Source organism: Leishmania martiniquensis, chromosome 24 (genome assembly GCF_017916325.1).
Source record: "Leishmania martiniquensis isolate LSCM1 chromosome 24, whole genome shotgun sequence".
In the NCBI taxonomy this organism is placed as follows: Eukaryota; Euglenozoa; class Kinetoplastea; order Trypanosomatida; family Trypanosomatidae; genus Leishmania; species Leishmania martiniquensis.
Window position 1 is genome coordinate 171,248 of NC_090159.1, and position 19,668 is coordinate 190,915.

Here is a 19,668-nt window from a genome sequence, read left to right on the forward strand (position 1 = left end):
ATGAGCGGAGGAGGACCGCGTCGACAGCGCTTGCCGTCGCCACGCGCGGCATCACCCACGCGACCCGCAGAGGGCTCTCGCTTGTTCACCGACCGTGCTTGGGATGCCGTGAGCTCTGCGCCCCCCCTCCTCCTCCTCTCCCTCCCTCTTCCCCTTCCGACTCTCTCAGCAGTCTTCCCTGCGCCCTTTTCGCTATTGTCTGCGTTGATGCGCCTGCCTGATCGACTGCGCGCAGAGACGTCTTGTCGTCGTGTCTTCGCGATCATCCCCGACTTCACACAGGCTTCGGTGCCGACATGCATACGAATGTGCACGCATCTATGTGCAGGAAAGGTCTGCGCCATGGATTGCCGTCGGCGGCTGTCGTCATGTCTTCTTGCCAACTCTCCGGTGAGGAACGATGTATGGCCTCGTGCGAACCTTTCTGCTCAGGAGAGGGGAGAGGGGAGGGGCACTCCTCGGCCATGCGGAGGGCACAACTTACGCCCCATTCTCCGAGCCCAGCCTCTCCCTCCCTCCCTCCTTCATCGCTTTCACATGAGCGAAAAAAAGGTGAGCAAACCGCGGCGCAGCGGCCCCGTCCATCGCCGGGGTAGACGAGAAAAGGTGGACTTTCACAGTCGTCCCGCGTGGCCAGCCGAGGAGGACGTCCGCCCAGTGAAACGTTTGCTGAGGTGCGGCTCGCCTCCACGCAACAGTGCCGCGTATGGGTGTAAACGAGTTGGATCGAGGAAGTGTAACGGAGTCAGAAGCGCGTGTTTGCCGCAGGTTAGTATGAGATGGATGCACTCCCCACCCCTTTCAACCCCTCGGCTGCTCGCCTGTTCGGCCACCCTGCTGTCTCTCCTCTCCGCCGTCTCACCTCACGCCCTTCTCGCCCTCTCCTATGTGGCCCTCTCGATCTCTTTGTTTGCGCTACCCGTTTCGCTCTCGCCACATGTGCGCGATCTGAAGTGCACACTGGCCACTCGTTGCACTTGGTAAGAGACTGGCAGCCGTTTTTTTTTTCTTCTGCTTGCGGAAGGTGTATGGCTCTACCCTCTCTGTCGTGTTCCCCTCCCCCGTGTAGAAGACTCGAGTGACAACGACCGGCTCGCATACAGCGTAGCCATGTTCAACTCAGCCCTTTATGAGCGAACGCAACTTCTTATTGGAGACGACGGAATTCGTTCATTACAGCGCACAAACGTTTTTCTCGCCGGGGTCGGTGGCGTTGGCGGTCACTGCGCCGAAGCTCTCGTGCGGGCCGGCATTGGCAGCATAACGATTGTCGACCACGACGTCGTGTCATCATCAAACAAGAACCGGCAATTGGTCGCCCTTGACAGCACAATCGGCAAGAGTAAGGTAGAAACGTTGGCACGGCGCCTGCACGGCATTAACAAGCACTGCAACGTTATCGCACTGGATGCCTTCATCACGGCCGAGGACGTTGAGGACATGCTTTCTCGGCAGCGGTACGACTTCGTCGTGGATTGCATCGACAGCGTGAGCTGCAAGGTGGCTCTTCTGGCAGCCGCAGTGAAGCGTAAGCTGCGCGCCTATTCTTCCTGCGGTGCAGGCGGTCGGCTGGATCCGTCACTCGTCTCCATCGGTGACCTCTTCTCAACGGAGAACGACGGTCTCGCACGCGCCTGCCGCGCAGCGTTGCGCAAGCATGGCGTCGGGCCTGGCGTTATCACCGTCGTGCACAGCTCGGAGAAGGGTGTGCAGCCATTGGAGCCACAGCGGCAGGAGGCTGGTGGCCGTGATCGAGCGATGAACGGGACAATCAGCTACATGCCAGCCCTCTTCGGACTGTTTCTGGCGTCGGCGGTTCTGCGATGCGCGGTCGACCCGGCGTCGCACGACGCCGAGGTAGCGCAGCGACGGAAGCGTGCGAAGAAGGAGGAAAAGCGCGCGCTCAAGAGGGGTCGTAGGGAGAAGGCACTCACAGCGTCAGCGGAAAAGGCGACGTGATGCGGAAGGGTACGGTCTCGCGGCGGGTGCGCGGGTGTAACGGGTGTGCGGAGGTGTGTGTGCGTGCGGGGGTTCGGTGAGATACCGTCAGGCGCTCGCTCTCTTCACCGTTGTGTGCCCGAGGCCCACGTGTGACGACTGTCTCGCTCACGTCGCTCAGACAGGCGTCTGCAGAAGAATGGAACGGCGCACTCACACACAACGACTAACTCGTGCGCGCGTATGGCTCAAAGGCAGCCTCTTCGCAGGCGGCCACGCGTATCTTCTAGTATCGCAGAGAGAGGCGGGTGGCTGGGGGAGAGAGAGAAAGTGGGTGCACCCAGCGCGTTTGAGTTGATCGATTCCTGGAGCCCCTCTGCGTTAGCTCCTCTCCCTTTTGCCTCCCCCCTCCCCCACACACACACACTCATCGCCGGCACCCCGTACTTCTCTCAGTGGTTTGTCTGGCAGCACTCTCACACGGAGGGCTCGCATGGCGCTGCTGCTGCGTCGCCTCCTTCCTCTCTCCCTTTGAGAGCGCGCTAATTGGGGAGGGGGCATGCGCCTGTCGTCGTGGATTTGGCCGTCATGCTGCTCTCCACCTCTATGCTGTTGTGCCCCTTGCATGGCACCGCTCCTCGCTTTCTCCGTCGCTCTCTCTCTCTCCCCTCTTCCCAACGCACCCACGCAGTGTATGGCATACGTTCGCACAATGGAATTTGGCATTGGCTGTCGGCTCTCCCCAGCCGACACGAGCAGTCGAGACAAACGGAAGGCTGATCGCATCACGCATCTTCGGCCCTCCTCGACTACAGGAAGGCATAGCGTGTGGTGTGACCTCATCCTCGTGGAGGTCGGGTACCGCCCGCTTGAGTCGACGAATGTGGTACTCGTTGTCACGGACAGAAAGGTCCTTCTACGAGTGGTGGCAACGGGGTTCGTCTTTACAGTTTACTTGCAGGACATTGTCCAGGTGCGTCACGTCGTGCCGGCTCACGCTGTTGAGCTGCACGTGGTGGTGCCATCGACTGCGGTGTCGGAGGAGCGCCACCTCCCCGAGCTGGAGGAGTACGTGGCAGCAGCGCATCGCCTGTACCGGGTGTACCCTAAAGAACGCGGTCGCCACTGCACGTCCCTGTGTGCCGAGCTTTTCCTGGTAATGGCACCCCTCCTCCCACCGCACGCTCAGCAGGTGTCCGAGGAGAGTGACGTGGATGATGCTTTCACATGGTACGAGAGGATAGAGGCGCGCTCGTTGCTGCCAGGCAAACTGCAAGAGGAGGTGGGCATGCGCGAGCTAGAGCGCATATCCAACCCTTTGCCGCGCACCCCTTCTTCTGGAGGCGTGGCGAGGTTGGCGACCACCCACACGAGAGCTCAGCAGCACTCGAAAACACGGGGGCAAGGGCGGCTTGCGCGCTCCCTCGCGAGCTCCTGCAGAGGTTTCCTGGGGCCGGCAGACCTGTTTGACGACGTGGGCATGGCGAGCCACTTGCGCCGAATCTATGTGGTGCCGTCGCCAGACTTTTGGCGACTCTCTAAGGGGTCTCCGCCATCGGCACCGCCGACGCTTCGCTCGCATGAGAAATGCAGTCCGTCGCACTTACACCACGACGCCAGCGCTGGAGTGGAATCCCTACGTGCGTTCGACTCGCCGGTGACAACGGAGCAGCAGCACACGTCTAAGCGCATGCCAAAGTCACACGGAACGTTTTTCGCCACCTCCGCGCCTGTGCCGATCCAGCAGACGCCGCCGAGGGTGCCGAGCGGCGCAGCTGAGAATGAGCGTTCGCTGCACCGCCCACCATGTACGTACAGCAGTATGCGCGGCAGAGCATTGCCATCCACAGCCAACACGTGCAGCCTGCACCCATTCACGGTCCCCACCCCGCCACTTCCAGCATCCTCGTCCGCGCGGCCCTCTTGGCTGCACGCTCAACAGCCCGTGAACCTCGAGTACGGCCCGACCGCATCCGGCTGAGCGGCGAGGATCGGGGAGCATGGCATCGGCCCCGGCCAGCTCTGCGCGCCTACATGGTACCCAGGACGCTTGCGCCACGGACGCAGAGTGTGATGAAGACGGTGACGGAGCGGATTCGATGAAAACGAGGAAATGAATCGCCAAAGCAGCGGCGACAAGACGTGTAGGCGCGGTATCGGGGACCATCGAATGTGCATACAGGCCTCTGTATCAAGGGGCACGCGCTTCTCCTCTGGTACGCCCACCACCCCACTCATCGCACATGCCTTGCAGGCGTCCGCTGCTGCCTCGCTTCGCGGCACCTCGACGTGAGCTGCGTGCAGATTTATACAAACAGTCCGCGCACTGGGGAGCGCCTCTCTACCCCCCCCTCTCTATCTTCTTAGGCGTTGCACAGACCCCATGATGACAGCGCGCCCTTAGGCCTTCGCTGGAGCACACACATACACACGTATATCTATAGATATATATGTATGTATGTGTATGTGTGTATATATATCCAAACCCGTACTCGTTAACTCCTGGATATGCGACAGCGCAAGCGCAGCGTCATAGCGGCACAGTCGCTCCTCTCCCTTCCCGCGAGTCCTCGTTCTGAGCCCCACCACCACCACCGATGGCTTTGCGTGGGAAGTTTGGGGTCTGTCAAAGGACAGGAAGGGGTGTGCTTCTAGCTCGTCAGCCCCCCCCCCACACCCCCACTCACTCACCCCTCCAGAGCATTTCTCATGAATGATATGCGCGGCTCATTGCCGCCTCTCCTTCACTCTCCTGCTCTTTTGTCATCTCCATATCCACCCCACCTCGCCCCCTCACCCTTCGGCTTCCCTTCTCTCTCTCTCCCCCCCACCCACCCCTCCTCCTCCTCACGGCGGCTCCGCACGCTGGCAAACCTCTCTCTCTCTCTGCACAATATATGCCAACCCTTCTCCATAGTTAGTCTGTCTTCTCATTTGACTTTCCTCCCGGCCGCCACCCCCTCTGCCTCCGCTCTGCGTCGCGTGCGCGCCCACCTCCCACACACTCACCCACCTCTCTCTCTTTCCTCGTCTGTGCATCTGGCGTGGATGTGAGGGCTCCCGACGCCCTTCTGCAGCGATACACGGCACGCATCCGCACCACCATTTACGATCACAGACATCCTATTTCATATTTTTGCACGCATACACGTGCACACGCAGCCCACCGTCCCACAACACACACAACACACACACATCTCGCTCTCTATTTATTTATGGATATCTGTTGATATCTACCCCCCCCCTTTTCTATTTTGTTTGCTGCCCGGTATTCTTTGGCCGCCGCCGTCATCGTTGTCGCCTCCCGCCTTCGCATCCGACCACAATTATTTCTTTTCATTTTTTTGCCTTTTCGGCACTTCTCTGTTTTCAAAGGGCTCCTCATCTCACTCGCCCTTATACGCACAACAAGAGCAGCACTGGCGCCCCCCTCCTCCTCGGCTATCGCGCATGCGCACATCCTTGGCACCATCCGCTTCCCTTCGCCTCCGCCTGTAGTGCGTTTGTGCGTGCGTGTGTGTGTGTGTACTTGTACTCGCTGTTGCTACCTCACTGTTGCCCCACCCTCTCCCCCTTCGGCCGTGTAGGTGGGAGACATTAGCACGCGCAAGCACAGCTGTGCTATCGAGTCGGTCTCACACAGAGCGACGCGGACGTCGACGGCCGCTGCACGCCACATTATTTCCCCGTCTCTTTTCTTTGTCCTTCGGTCTTCTTTTTTTTCCTTCTGTTTCTTTTTACCCTATTGATCCCTCTTTTTCTCGCTCGCTCGCTCGCCTGGAAAAAAAACTCACCACAACGCGCACAAAGGCAGGCGCGAGCGCGCGTGGAAGGCATCACCGGCTCTCCTCCCTCTCGTCCTCTCTGCACTTTTACGCAAACGTAAAGCTCTTATAGAGAAGCTCATCTTTTGCCGATAGCGTTGCCGTCTTTGATTGTGCTGCACGCACCACTGTATGTTGCCGGAGTGTTGAGGGGGTGGAAGAAGGCCCTGCATTTCAATCGACGCTTGAAGAGGTGTACGTTTAGTAGCAACTTAGCAGATCGAGAGTGAGAAGACAGCAAGCGGAAGCTTTAGGACTCGTTGAAAGGCACAGTAAACATAGAGCATACGCACAGGCGCGCATTCTGGAGGGAGATCTCGCCACCTGTGGCAATAGTACGAAGCTACTCACTTCTCTTCCAGTCTATCTGCGACCGCTTCTCTCTTTGACGGAGCGTGTCGCTGTCACTGCCCCTTCTGTCATCGGTGGCACTCCACTGTTATTATTACTCTTATTATTTTTGGCGTTTTCCGCGGGCTCGTCTTCCCTTTGTGTGTGTGTGTGCGGTGCGCGAGTGCCGTCCGCGTCGACTTGCCTTTCTGTTTTTTTTTCGTTTCACTTTCTCTTTCGCATTTTTTCTCTATTACACACACTTACACACACGCGCGCGCACGCAGTTGCACGACCTTTCCCAGCTTACAACGGCACGCATCCCGCGCGAGAACATCCGCCCGCTCTTACCCTGTCTCTTCCACCCTTCTTCCGCTATTTGTATTATTCAAGCGTCTCGGTGCGTCCTGTGTGCGCGCTTCTCTTTCGTTCTCTCGGTCTCTTTTCCACCCACCCACTCCCTATCCCACCCCCTCGTTTTCGTGGGACGCCAGCACGTGGCTCACCATCTCGTACGTGTGTGTGTGTGTGTGCACTCTGTTGATTCTCTGCTCCCTTGGTAGTTTTTTGCCTACTGCCCCTTCGTTGCTGCTCGCGCTCTCTGCCCCCCTCCCCTCCCTTTCATAATCCGCTCTCTTCCCCACCTCACCCTGGACGTGTCTCTGTCCATCTGACTAGCGCTACCATCTCCATGCGTAAGTGCGCGCGGATCCGGTGCGCATGAGCATTTCTGCGTAGGTGGCAGTGCTTATATTTGCCTCTTCCTTTGCTTGACTCTGCGTCTCCACTTAGTCTCCCTTTGCCTCCTTACTGAATTCCTCTTCCGTGTCTGTCTGTGTCTGTGTGTGTGTGTGTGTCCTTACTACCGGACTCCCTCTCCCTCCCCCGCACGTACACAGAGAACGAACTGAACAGAGCAGCCACACACACACTTTTTTCTTCGCCTTCACATTCATCTTTGTTGTGGCTGCAGTGCTCTTCTCGCCGGTCCACTGCCCCCCCTCCCCTCCCATTCCCTCTGTCCCCTCCCTGCGCACACGGTGGCCTCTTTTTGCACCGCGGTCATCTGTTGTTCTCACTTTCCCCTCCCCCTCCCATTACAAAAAAAAAAAACGGACATCATCTACACCAAGTCGAGCCTCTGCTCTCTGCGATATTTCGGCATCAAGAGCGGCTTGTCTTCCTCCCCCTCTTCCACACACACACAGACATATATATATACGACCCAACCACACACATACACCAAGCACACAGAGACGACGTGGGGGCGCAGTTTGTGCGTGTGTGTGCGTATTGTCGCATCCTCTCTTACGCGCTGGATCGACTCACTCGACAAGGCCTTTCGCCCTCCCTCCCCTCTCACATTTTCATAGCGGCTGTGTCAAACGTTTTTGGTTACCTTTCCTGTTGCTCGTGCACTGTGTGGCAGTTTGAGCGATCCTCGGGTAGCTGCCGCTAAGGCGGTTGAAGAGGGGGGAGTGCAAGAGAAGCAGAGACAGCTGTCTAGAGCATGTCATCGCTCTTTCCTTCCCCCTCGCACTTCAACACACACGAACGCGCTTCCTCTCTCGCCTACTCTATCGATTCTCATTTCTGGGCCTTTCTCTGCGTGTAGCTGTGAGCTCACCTGGTTATTCCTCTATCTAACCCCCCCACCTCACACGCCCACCCTCCTCGCCGCTGTTCTGCCCCTCTTCCTCTACCCTCCCCCCTGCATTTTTTGTTGGTGTGTGAATTCCTCTCTCCCTCTCTGTGTGTGTGAGCAGTGATCTGCCTCTATTTGTATATATTTATATATATTTGTATATATTTGTATTCCTTTGCGTTGGATATTTGCGGAGCTGCGGCTTCCTCTATTTGCTGCTATTGTAGTGCATTTTCTCCCCCTCCTCCCCCTCCCCTTGACCGTTACGCTCATTAAGCACTGCCTCGGCTTGGGCACCTGCAGCCTCTGCAACGTCACCCTTATTACTATTTAGAACTGATTGGCTTTCTGCGTGCGTATGTGTATGTGTGTGTGTGTGTGACGCTTTCTTCTGGTTGATGTGGCCCCTTATTCGTGTCGTGCATTGTGTCGTGCGCTCTTCTCTCTTTGACGGTTCGCTTTCCCTTTTCGGGTATTTATCTCTCCGAGCGCCAAGCGATTTCACACACACGCACACACACAGCGACTCCTCCTCTTCCCCTTCCCTCCCCCTCCCCTCGTCCAAGAAAGCAGGTCATTACGGCTTATTCTGGGAGCTTGCAGGCTGCTCGCCCAGACTGATTTCTCTTCCTCTGCTGCCGCTGCCGCTGCCTCCGTCGTTGTTGTCGGGTCTTCTGAAGGTGAAGTCCTCCCACCACCACCACCCCCTACAATCAAGCTTCCCAGTGTGTTTGGTTCAGTGCTAAAATTGTTCCAACAGGGACTGTCATCTTCTTTGGCACAGATCGTGTTCCCACCGTCATTGGTACCAGAGAGTGGCACCTCTTATATTGTCCCTACTCGAGGTCGGAGACCCTCCCTCACCAGCATATCAAGCGCCCTCGCTAACTCTCCACGGGGTACCACGCGTGGTGGCCCTCCCCCCTGAGGGCAATGGAGAACCATGCCGAACGTACAACGCCGATTTTAGCGGCGTCCATCGGCACCCTGAACACCCCGCCATCCGTAATCTGGGCAACAGGAAACTCGGCGCTGACTGAACAGAGCAGTCGCAGCAGCAGCTGCAGCATCGCGAACGAGCAGCGGACGTTCTCCTTCCCCTCCTCTAGTGAAGGGTCCTATAAGCGATCAGGGCGTGCTAAGCACCGCAGCGGCACTGCCATGGGGTCTGCGTTTCTTTTCTCTAGCCCTCGCTGTGAGATGGGGGTGACGCAAGGGTGCCGGAAGTGCATCATTGACGAGTATGATGAAGAGAAGAGGCAGTACTTTCTGCGGCAGCAGTGTCCGCAACGCTTATCGTGGGTACGTGTCGGTGGCAACGCACTGCCAGCGATGGTGTCGTTTGAGGAGGTGGCAGCCAACTCCCTGCGGGCCTCGCACTCCCTTTCGACTGTCTTCTCGGTATCGAGCGGGAACTGGGAGGAACCGCGCGACCTCCGCACGGCCCCCGCGCGGGATGCCAGCCGCAACGCCATCTCCGACATGGATAGCGAGGCTGCCGTGCAACCCCCAGCGCGCTTCGGGCACACCGCTGTCCTCTACAGGGACTCGCAGATTCTCATCTTTGGCGGCAAGGCTAGTGAGGAGTGCTACTTCAACGACGTTTACCAATACGACGCGTCGACTCGGCGTTGGAGCTGCCTGCAAGAGGGATGCGCCGACGCGGCCCCGGCGGCGTTGGTCGCCAGCGAGCGCGGCAGCGCCAGCCCGTCTTATGTGTCTGCGCCACCCGCATCGCTTTCCTTCTCTACCAGCACTTCACCTCTCGCGTCGGCGCGCTGGGCCGACGCAGCATTGCCATCGGCACCCTTTGCTGATGCGGCGTCCGCAGACCCGCCTTCGCCGCACTACAGCAGCGGCTCTGCCAACAACAACAACAACGGTGGCCAGGGGTACAGCGAAGGCGCAACGCAGAACGAGCAGAGCATGATGGCAGACGAAAGGCTGACAACCGGCGTAGGCAGCCACCGCGACACTGTTACCATAGACGACAACGCTGTCTTCCATGCAGAGGTTGCACGGCGTCGGCGGCCTGCGGGGCGAGTCGGCCACGCCGCTGCGTTATATCAGGATACAATGTACGTCCTCAGTGGAGAACAGTTGGGGCGCTACTGTGACGACATGTGGGCACTCGATATACCCAGCCTGGGATGGCGCAAGGAGTGCAGCCTGCCTTTCTCGCCGCGCAAGGGGCACACAATGCACTTGCTCCCAGCCGACTTCACCGCCGCCCGCGCCCGACAAGACATGCTGGTCATCTTTGGCGGCCTCGTGAAGGCGTCGCGTGTGCGGCCGCGGCCCGCTGACCCGGAGTTGCCCGCGCGAAGCCAAGCCGAGTCAGACTTTGCCTGCGCCCCCACCAACGCGGTGCTACTTTACTACCCGACGCAGCGGCGGTGGTGTCAGCTGAAGACGTGCGGCGAGCAGCCCTGCGCGCGCTTTTACCACGTATCTCAGCTCATCACTGGGACTGCATTGTTGCTTGTCTTCGGTGGGCGCTCTGCCACACCGGCGCGGCTGGGCGAGGGCACGGCTGCCGCCACAGAAGGCGCCTTTCTGAATGACCTGCACATCCTAGACGTGTCCACAGGATTTTGGCGCCACATCCGAGACGTCAGTGGGGATATTCCATCGCCGCGCATGTGCACCGCAAGCGTTTTCGTGAACGACACGTTTGGTGTGTTTGCCGGCGGCGGCGACGCGTACTGCGAAGATGCCTTCGAATTTTCCCTCCAGAGCCGCCGGTGGCAGCGTCTCAAGCCGAGCAACCAGCCGGCCTGCTCGCGCCCCACCGTCACCTACACAAAGGACCGCCTCGTGTTCTTCGGCGGCTTTGCCCCACGAACCGGCGTCATGAGCTGCACAATGGAGCTCTGCCTGTCTCCACTGTCCCTCAAGAATCAGTGCCTGCTGTGGTGGTATAGGTGCGCCTTTGATAAGCACATCCGCTCCTGCACGAAGAGCCGTGCTGCCGAGATGGAGGAGAAGGCAGCTGCGGCGGCCGCGGCCGCTGCGATGGAGCGAGGCGGGAGCAGCTGGTTCACCGGTTGCGGTGGGCAAGTGACGCTGCAGTGCAGCCCTGCTGCCACAGCCCATAGCAGTCCCCTCGCAACACCGCAACCGTGGGGTGGTAACCGTGGACTTCGTCGGCCCGCGCCGCTGCGCGTGCCAAGCTTCGACCACAACGGCGCACCATCAGTGGCGGCCTCCGCGCAAAGTGGCGCACCCCTCGTAAAACACTCGTTCGCCCGGGCCTCTCTGACGCTGTCCCCAACACCACCGTTCTCACCGTCGTCGCCGGTAGCCTTCTCGCCTCTCTCACGAGCGTCCAAGTCGATGCCGTCATTGCAAGACGCAGGCAGCAGCACCGTCTGTACGCTGGGTGGTGGTACAACGGCGACGGCCTTCTGCTCACCCGCCTCTGTCGTGCTGCCGACACAGAATCTTTTTCCCTCGTGCCCCGGCACGGCGCTCGCCTCATCCCGCAGCCCTAGTCAGGCCGGAAGCCCAGCTACAGTTTCTGCCGCTGCCTCGGCCTCACAGGTGCATCTTTGGCCCCCCACGGTCACCACCTTCGCGCACAGCACGCCAGCCGCCATCTGGGGCAGCAGCAGCAATAACAGCAGCGCCATGGCGCACCCGCACGGATGCGGTGCACTTGCGGCTTCGGACGCCAGTGTGGTGGCGGGGGCTGTCGACTGTACGCGGAGGTACTCGGCACCCTCCCCTGCAACGCCCTTCACCTATCCATGCGCCGGCTCGCTGCTTTGCTCTGTGCCGTCACCCTCCCACACAGCAAACTCGCGTAGGTCGCCGCATCCGACCACTGTGACCGCGCCGGGGGAGCAGGCCGCGTCCGCATGTTTCATGACGAATTGTACTCGAAACCTCGGCGGCTACGTTGCGGCATCGCTTCCCCGTCCCAGCAGGTGCTTCCCAAGCCAAGCGCCTCCGCCGCCCCACGCCGGGGGACCCCTAACAGCAGCAGTGTCCGCGAACACCGGACGTAGAGGCGGCACAGGCGGTACCGGCAGCGGAAGTTGGTGCTTTTCTGCGAACATGCGACACCCGGCCAGTCCACTGCAAGGGCGCGCGGCGCGAATGGACACGACACCTTTTGGGCTATCGTCATCCCCGCAGCCGGTGCACGAGCACGGCGGTGGAGGCGTGGGATACCGGCAGTCGCCGTCGTTCATGCGCCGCTCCAACAGTGCCGCTCACAGCAGCAGCAGCAGCTCCTTCTGGGTCAGCCCGCAGCAGCACCTACCGGCTCACGGGTCGACTCAGCTGATCGAATCCGCCTCCAGCCGTGCCTCCTCAGCGCACAGCGTGCACTCGACGTCAGCGATGTCGGCTGCCCATTTTCCAAGTACGCGCGCGAAGCGCACGATCCAACGGCTGGAAGGGACCAGCGGGCCTTACCTGCTCCAGGCACTTGCGGCCAGGCTGAAGCTGCACGAAGCAGAGACGTTCAAAGCCAAGCGGACCGTGTGAGAAGAGGCCTGGTATAGGCAGGGGGAGCACATGCTCCTTTGCGCCTTTCTCCGATGCGTGAAGAAAGGTGCGTGCGCGTGCCGGTGGTGAAGAGGCTGTCCAAGTACGAGAGAGCTGTCACGGCGACCAGGCTCGCCCTGTTCGCCCTCCTCATCTTTCTGTTCTGCTCCTCTCGCATTTCTCTTTCGAGTGCTCGCAGTCGTGATCTGCGTTTGCGCGGGTGATTCTGCATGCTGAAGGGTACCTGCGTGTATGCGCGAGTGTGAGGATGTCCCAGGCGGCATGCAAGTACGTCTGCTGGTACTTTCCGAAAAGGGCGCGGTGCGCTATTGCCCGAGTCCATTGGCCGAGAAGATGTGCATCCGCTACGAGCCCGCCCTATGGCCGCACGCCCGTCTCTCGACCGTGACCCTTTTTTTCCGTTCACTCTATTACAATGGCCATCAGCCTCCTCTCCCCTCCACCTCCCTGTCCGGCCCCCCCCATCGGTCTTTCGTCATCGCCGGCTTTGACCTGCCGCACTCGGCCATGCGCGACGGCGTGTGAGGGGCGGAATGATGTTGACTGCGAGGCACAATTGGATGGGGAGGGGAGAAAGGAAGCAGGTGTGCCAGCTATTATTCACGAATCCACACACACACATATGCACACACGTACAAAGCACAATCGCGCGTGAAGGTGTGTGTGCGTGTGCGTGTGTGCGTGCAATTTACCTCCTTGTCTATTGCCTAAACATATGCGTGCGTTTAAGTTTATATATTCCTAGTCGGCGTCGCACCCCCGTCTACCCCATCCCATCCCCCAAGCCTTTACCTTCTCCTCGAACCGCCAATCACACATTGGCGGCCGCCGTAGTGTGTGGGAGCGCGTGCGCCGCGCGCAAGTGAGCCGTGGGAGACGTGACAAGCCGCGTTGGCGGCTTAGAAGAGGAAGGGGCGAGGGGGAGAGGAAGAGGTGAGACGGGCGGCGTTCCGGCACCTCCGGCTCTCCCGCCGCTACCACTGCAGACTTCGTTTTACGCTCTCTGCCCCTCCCCCTGCCTCTCCTCTTCTCCCGTCGCCGCCATCACTTGCACAGATGACGATCCGCTTCTCGCTTCTCGCTTTCTCTTCAATGGCCAACAGCCCCCTCCTACAGCACAAGCATACACACAGCAGCGCGCAGCTTCCACTCCTCCACTCTCTCTTCTTGGTACCCTCCCCCGTCTGCCACTCCCTTTGTGCGCACGTGTGTGTGTGGGTGTGTGTTTGTGTGTGTGGGCGTGCGGGTGTGCGAAGCACCGCCCTGCACCTTCCTCGTTACGCTAGTTTTCTTTGTTTCACAGAAGTGCACGACACGTTGAGGAGAGCATACGATAGGCACACGCACACACACACGCAAGCGTAGGCAGTCACCTGAAGGTGTTGTTGGCGGTCTCCTTCCTCTGCGATGTCCGCGCGGGTAACACCGTGTGCCAGCGTGACCTCTGCTCCCAATGGCATCTCGGTGAGCTTGACGGCGGCCGGGGAAGTGATTGCGGCGCCTTCGCCGCAGCCCTCCTCGTCCCCAGCCCAGATTGAGCAACTCCGGCAGAAACTGTCGTCCGGCCTGCAGTGCCAGCCGGAGATCCAAGACCTTCTGGGACTCTGCGCGGAGAGCAATGCGTGGACCGTCGAGGAGGCAATGCAGCGGCCAGACACAATAACCACAGTCGAACTCTTTCTCCTTCACGTGCCCCGTGTGCCGCTCCTGCAGTTCTTTCCAAATCTCGTGACGGTAAAGCTTATGAACATCGGCTTGGAGTCGATGTCCAACCTTGCCTCACTCACTCAGGTCGAGGAGCTGTGGCTGTCCGACAACAACATCCGCGTCATCGAGGGGCTGGATAACATGACAAGGCTTCGACGCTTGTACTTGCAGGGTAATTGCATCGAATCTGCCAACGGACTGCCGCCGCTACGCCACCTGCGCGAGCTGTGGCTGTCGCGAAATCGTCTCTCCGCCCTCACCCACCTCACCCCTCTGCGAAAGCTGCGCTCGCTGTACGTCTCCGGCAACCCTCTGGAGAGTCTCGCGAACGCCTTCTCCAAGGACATGTTGTACTTGCACGAAGTGAACCTGAGCGGGTGCTATCTCAGCTCCATCACCGAGCTCCGCCACCTTCAGCAGCTGCCTTGTCTTCGACACTTATGGCTGCTGGACCCGCTCTTTGGCGACAATCCGATTTGCCGTCTCAGCAATTACGTCACCCTCACCATCGCCATGCTGGGCTCCCTCGACATCCTCGACGGCATCTTCGTAACGTCGGAGCAGCGCTCGCTCGTAGAGTCGGTGCTGCATAAAAAGCAGTTGTACTACGCCATGCGGGCGCAGATGCTGGACACTCAGATCACCCTCCTCGCGCGTCACGCCGAGGCTTGTGCGCTTCACCACACCGAGAGCGCTGGCAAGGCGTTGCTAGAGTTGAAGTCGTGTCTGCAGCCGATCAAGCACGAGCTGGCGGAGCGACATATCTATCGCGTAGAGAAGCAGTCTGCTAGCGGAAGCAGTGGGCTACTCACTCAACTGGTGAGCGGCCAAGGCAAGAGCAACCATGACTTGAGCGAAGCTCTGCTTGTCGCGCCGACAGCAACCCTCGAGGCACTCAGCCAGCAGCTGTCGCGTGCGGTCGACACCCGAGAAGTTCAGATACGCACAGCCATGCGCAGGTTGGCGGAAGCAACCCTTGCCGCCAAGGCGGAGGCGCAGTTGCTGAAGGAGCGCTTCGCTTTGGAACTTCACACGGGCGGGAATGTCCGCCTCGAGAGCCTCTCTCGAGGCCATGAAGCATACGCAGCTGCTGCAGGGCTCGTTCAGGAGCGCTTCGACAGAGCTCTTTTCGAGGAACGCTTTGGTATTGCCTCAGTCGAGGTGACGGGCGTGCGCCGCGTCGTGAACCGTGGTCTTCGCTTGCGCTTTGATGATCGGGTGAAGGAGTTGCACGTGGACTTGGAAAGCTCGCAGTTGCGCAGTCGTGTCGTAGGCCTGTTTGGCATTGTGCCCGTGACCCCCCAGGGCCAAAGCGCGTGCCTGCAGCACGTCCTGCTGAACGGGACGGCCGCGCGCCTCGCTACGCCCAGTGAGGACAGCAAGGATAGCAGCGGTGCAAGCCAGGCAGCAGGCACGCTGTACCACCCTGTGCCCGCTGAGGAAGGCGTTCCCCTCACAAACAGCCTCTTCTACGCCGATGAGGAGCGTTTGCTGAGCTGCTGCAACGCCGCTGGCGGTGCGAACCATGCCAGCGGCTCATCGACCTTGGTCCCACAGCATAGCTACAACACCTCCACGCTGTCAAGCGGGGCGGGGACGAGCAGGCTGTGTTGTGGGCAGGTAGTGCTCTATCGCGTGTACCTTGGTAAGACGGTCCACGCCCTCGGCGGCGGCGTGGGGAACTCCCCCACGCAGCCCTCCTCTTTCCTGCACCGAAACGGACGGGTGTGGCGCAAAGACTACGCCGCAGACACCTGCGCTGCCTACCGCCTCCTACCGATGGCCGCCGCCACCACCCCGACTGGCGAGAGCGGGGCTACCAGCCCTCATCTGCTACCGTCGTCGTACATGTGGTACTGCTTTGACCGTGCTCTCCTCCTGCCAGATTGCGTTGTGGATTACATGTATCGCTCGCAGAATACCTCCCTCACACCACCCCCACAATCGACCACGCCAGCAAGTGATGGGGCGGCTCGGATGAGCCGGAAAGCGGCACTAGCGTTGATCGCTGGGCTCCCGCCGTTGTCAGTGACCCCATGCGATCCAGGCGGTAGTGAAACAGATGACAGGCCACTCAACGGCAAGGAGACAGACACCGTGGAAGATGCCCTACGGTGCGGCGAGCCGCTGCTAGAATTTATTCACTGGTGCAGTCCACCTAGCAAGCACGCGCGCTCCCGCGACACCCCCTCGCACAGTAACACCTTGCAGCACGTGGCTGAGATGGAGACGAACAATGCCCTGGAGCACCTTCGAAAGGTGTTGGGGAAAGCTCACGTGGCGCTTCTACTGCGGAACGGTTCGGTGGACGACCGTTCTGATGAGGGCGAACGTCGATGCGGCGACATCGGCAGCAGCAACGCCGCGAACCCCCTACACGCACGGCATGTAGAAGAATACGCGGCACAGATGTGTGTGAAGGGGAAGCCCCTGACGTTGTGCGTACTGCGCAACAGAGGCATCACCGCCGTCCTGCAGGATTTCGCCGCGTCCCTCTGCTCGTCCATCACCTCGTTGGATCTGGCGCATAACCGCATTGCTTCGATCTCGTGGTTCGCCTTAGCGAAGGAGGCGCCGCAGCTGCAACGGCTCAACCTCAGCGGCAATGCCCTCACGCGCCTCCATCTCGACGGCAGTGCTTTGCCATCGCTGCGGGTACTGGACGTGAGCAACAACAAACTCGTAAGCGTGACAGACTTCGCGGTGATACGCTCAGCGGCGGCAGCGCTAGAAGAGCTCGCCGTACAGGGAAACCCGTTCCTGCGGAACGCTGACGGGCAGGAAGCTGAGGCGCGCCTATGGCTGTACTTGCTGCCGCCGTCAGCCTCAGTTGCAGCGATGACGGCAGGCGACCGCCCAGCCGTGGTGAAGCTCAACGCGCAGTTCCTCGGCGCATACACCGGCACCCTGGCCGCCCAGAGATTTCACCGCGCCTGCCTACTGCCGAGTGGGCGTGCGACATCTCACATAACCTGCGTCACCGCCTGTCTTGTGCAATCTGTCCAGCGAAACGACGAGCTCAGCTGCGCGGCCGCCAGCGCCTTCGGCGTAGACGGCTTCACCATACATGAGCGTTGTTTCGAGCAGGCGGCCGCGCAGCTTGAGCAGCGGCTGGCGGCGGGCAACCTAGAAGCGCATCTCTGCCACGAATGCTTGCTCCCGGCGACCCTCGACGGCGCCCGCCCTCGTCTCGCCGGGGGTGACAGCAATTTGCCGCTGTCGCCGCCGGTGCGGTCTCGCCTAAATAGCTGTCGCACGTTCCACTGGAGTTGCGGCTTGCTCGACGACCCACGCGGACTTGTGACCCTCTTGCCGAATCTCAGTCACTTGACGCTGCGTGGTCAGGCACTGACCGATGTGGATCCTTTACTTCACCTGCGACAACTCTCAAGCCTCAACCTGGCGGAGAACCGTCTCACCTGGCTACCCTGCCTGGCGGAACTGAAGATGCTGCGGGAGTTGGTGGTGGACTTCAACGAGCTAACGGCTCTTCCTCGTACGGTGGGGCCTCTTCCGGCGCTGCGCGTACTCAGCGCCTCCGGAAACAAAATTGCGCAAATCGACGTCAGCCTTTTTGTGACGTGCGCCGATAGCACCGACACGATCATTCCGCCCCCCCTTCCACCCGCCGCCCCGCTGCTGGAGGCGCTGTACCTCATGTACAACCGCATCGCGGACATGAACGTCATTTACGCCCTCCGTGATGTGCCATCGCTGCTGATCTTGAGTGTCGCCGGGAACCCCTGCACAACTCCCAGCAGCGTCACTGGCAAGGACGACGAAGTGCGGCCGTACCTCATTCACGCGTTTCCGCAGCTGAAGATGCTAGACGGCGCCTCCATCTCAGCCGCAGAGACGGCCAAGGCGCGCGAGGTGTACGCTGGAAAGATCAGCAGTGACCTTCTCATTGAGCGCGTCCGCGGCCCTCCTGAGACATGGGCATCTGTGCGCCACCTCAACCTCTCGCACTGCTCTCTCAAGGAGGTCAACCTGTTGGAGCTCTTCGTCTCGCTCGAGGTGCTGTATTTACACCACAACTTGCTCATGAACGTTCTCGGGGTGGCGATGCTCACACAGCTGACAGCACTGGACCTATCGCACAACCGCCTCGGCATGGCGCCGTGGCGTAGCTCCGTCGGTGGTGCGCTCAGCTCGAACGACGCGGGCGCCCCCGCGGCAGCAGCTGCCAATGGAGCGGCCACGATGTCGCTGGGCGACACACTCTCGCACCTCAAGCGCCTCCAGTCACTGTCTCTCGAGGCGAACCAGCTCACCGACCTCAGCACGCTGAAGTTGCGCTTCCCGAGCTTGAAGTTTCTGAACGTGCGCAGCAATGAGCTTCAGTTCATCCAGCGTGGGCTGGAAAACTTGCCAGAGCTACGCGAGCTGCTGCTGGACCAGAACAAGTTGCGCGCTCTCGGCACCGAATCCTTCACCGCGAACACGAAGCTAGCCATTTTTTCTGCAGAGAATAACGCGCTGCGCTCCGTTGAGGGGCTCCAGCGCTGCGGATCGCTCGAGCAGGTGCGCTTGGGAGCCAACCGGCTGGGAGAGCTCAGCGCATTGCTCCATGACCTGCAGACTTGCCCCCTGAAGGTCGCCGTTTTTGTGGGCAACCCCATTGCCCGCAAGAGCAACTACCGCGCCGCTGTGATCATGCGCTTTACGCAGCTAACGAGCCTTGACCGGCGCGCCGTGACGCAAGAGGAGCGGGACAAGGCGGCCGCGGCGCGCATGACGGAGCTGGTAGCGCCGCCCAATGTGGTGATCGACATGAACTATTTCGCCAGCATCGGAAGCGCCTCAGCAGGGACGCCAGGTCTTCTGCCGCAGAGCGGGGTCCAGGTGAACGGCTTGGTTGGTGCCGCCGTGAATGGCGGCGCAGTCTTTTCGTCGCGCGGCCGAGGAGCTGGTGCGCCGGTCAATGGAGCAGCAGAGCCGCACAGCCATTCCCAACCAAATGTGACGGGCATTCGTGCCGCAATGGCGCCCAACAAGCGAGGCGGAGCTGCCGATCGCTTCTCCATAAACCAACGCAGTCGGGCATACCGCCGCTGAGCGGGTCTTCCGGCCGCCTTGGCAGCCACACCCATCCGCGCTGGACAGGCCCGAAGGGCGGGATGTCGTCTAGAATAAGGCGAGGCAGCTTGGTGATGTGTGAGTGTGTATCTGTAGACGATGGGCAGTATCTGAATAAGCGAGTTGGACGGTGGCGCGATGCTCTTGGATGCCCATAGAGCCGTCCGCCCCCCCCCTTCTTCCTCCTCCTCCATCTGTGTGTGTGTGTGTGTGCCCGTTCGTATTCATTGGTGTACGTCTCTCCACCCATCTCATCTCTTTTAGTTACGTGCGTGTATGTGTCACAAGAGGGCACGCGTTCATGTACAGCAAACACCTCTGAAGAACCAGCGAAGGAATACTTAATCACCTTGACATGCGCGTCGCGTCCCAGAAGTGGCATGCATGTTAGCGCAGACAAGGGAGGCAGCCTCATCCGACACGGAAACGGAGATGGGGCGGGCGGGGTGCTCCCCCGGCATGTACTCAGAGAGCACAGCAGAAGGCGCCTGGGGAACGCAGAACATGGGAAGGGCTGGCTTGAAGCCGCAGAGGCCCCAAGCCCCCCTCTCCTCTCTCTCGTCTTCATGTCACACGCCTCTCCAGCACATCATATGGAAGGGGCTTTGCTCCCTTGCACTGCATGGTGCC

At 60.2% G+C, this 19,668-nt stretch overlaps 4 protein-coding genes across 4 annotated transcripts; all 4 read left to right on the forward strand.

The window, feature by feature from the left end:
* Positions 1-1,110: 1,110 nt before the first annotated feature.
* On the forward strand, positions 1,111-1,959 carry LSCM1_04994 (uncharacterized protein; the record flags this gene model as incomplete). The annotated part of the gene is made up of 1 exon (XM_067322473.1): positions 1,111-1,959. One exon carries the CDS (start codon positions 1,111-1,113, stop codon positions 1,957-1,959), a length of 849 nt encoding a protein of 282 aa, XP_067178336.1.
* A 673-nt stretch (positions 1,960-2,632) lies between these two features.
* On the forward strand, positions 2,633-3,919 carry LSCM1_04995 (uncharacterized protein; the record flags this gene model as incomplete). The annotated part of the gene is made up of 1 exon (XM_067322474.1): positions 2,633-3,919. The coding sequence occupies one exon, from the start codon at positions 2,633-2,635 to the stop codon at positions 3,917-3,919; it is 1,287 nt and encodes a 428-aa protein (XP_067178337.1).
* A 4,751-nt stretch (positions 3,920-8,670) lies between these two features.
* On the forward strand, positions 8,671-12,231 carry LSCM1_04996 (uncharacterized protein; the record flags this gene model as incomplete). The annotated part of the gene is made up of 1 exon (XM_067322475.1): positions 8,671-12,231. One exon carries the CDS (start codon positions 8,671-8,673, stop codon positions 12,229-12,231), a length of 3,561 nt encoding a protein of 1,186 aa, XP_067178338.1.
* Positions 12,232-13,659: 1,428 nt separating this feature from the next.
* On the forward strand, positions 13,660-19,017 carry LSCM1_04997 (uncharacterized protein; the record flags this gene model as incomplete). The annotated part of the gene is made up of 1 exon (XM_067322476.1): positions 13,660-19,017. The coding sequence occupies one exon, from the start codon at positions 13,660-13,662 to the stop codon at positions 19,015-19,017; it is 5,358 nt and encodes a 1,785-aa protein (XP_067178339.1).
* Between the last annotated feature and the right edge of the window lie 651 nt (positions 19,018-19,668).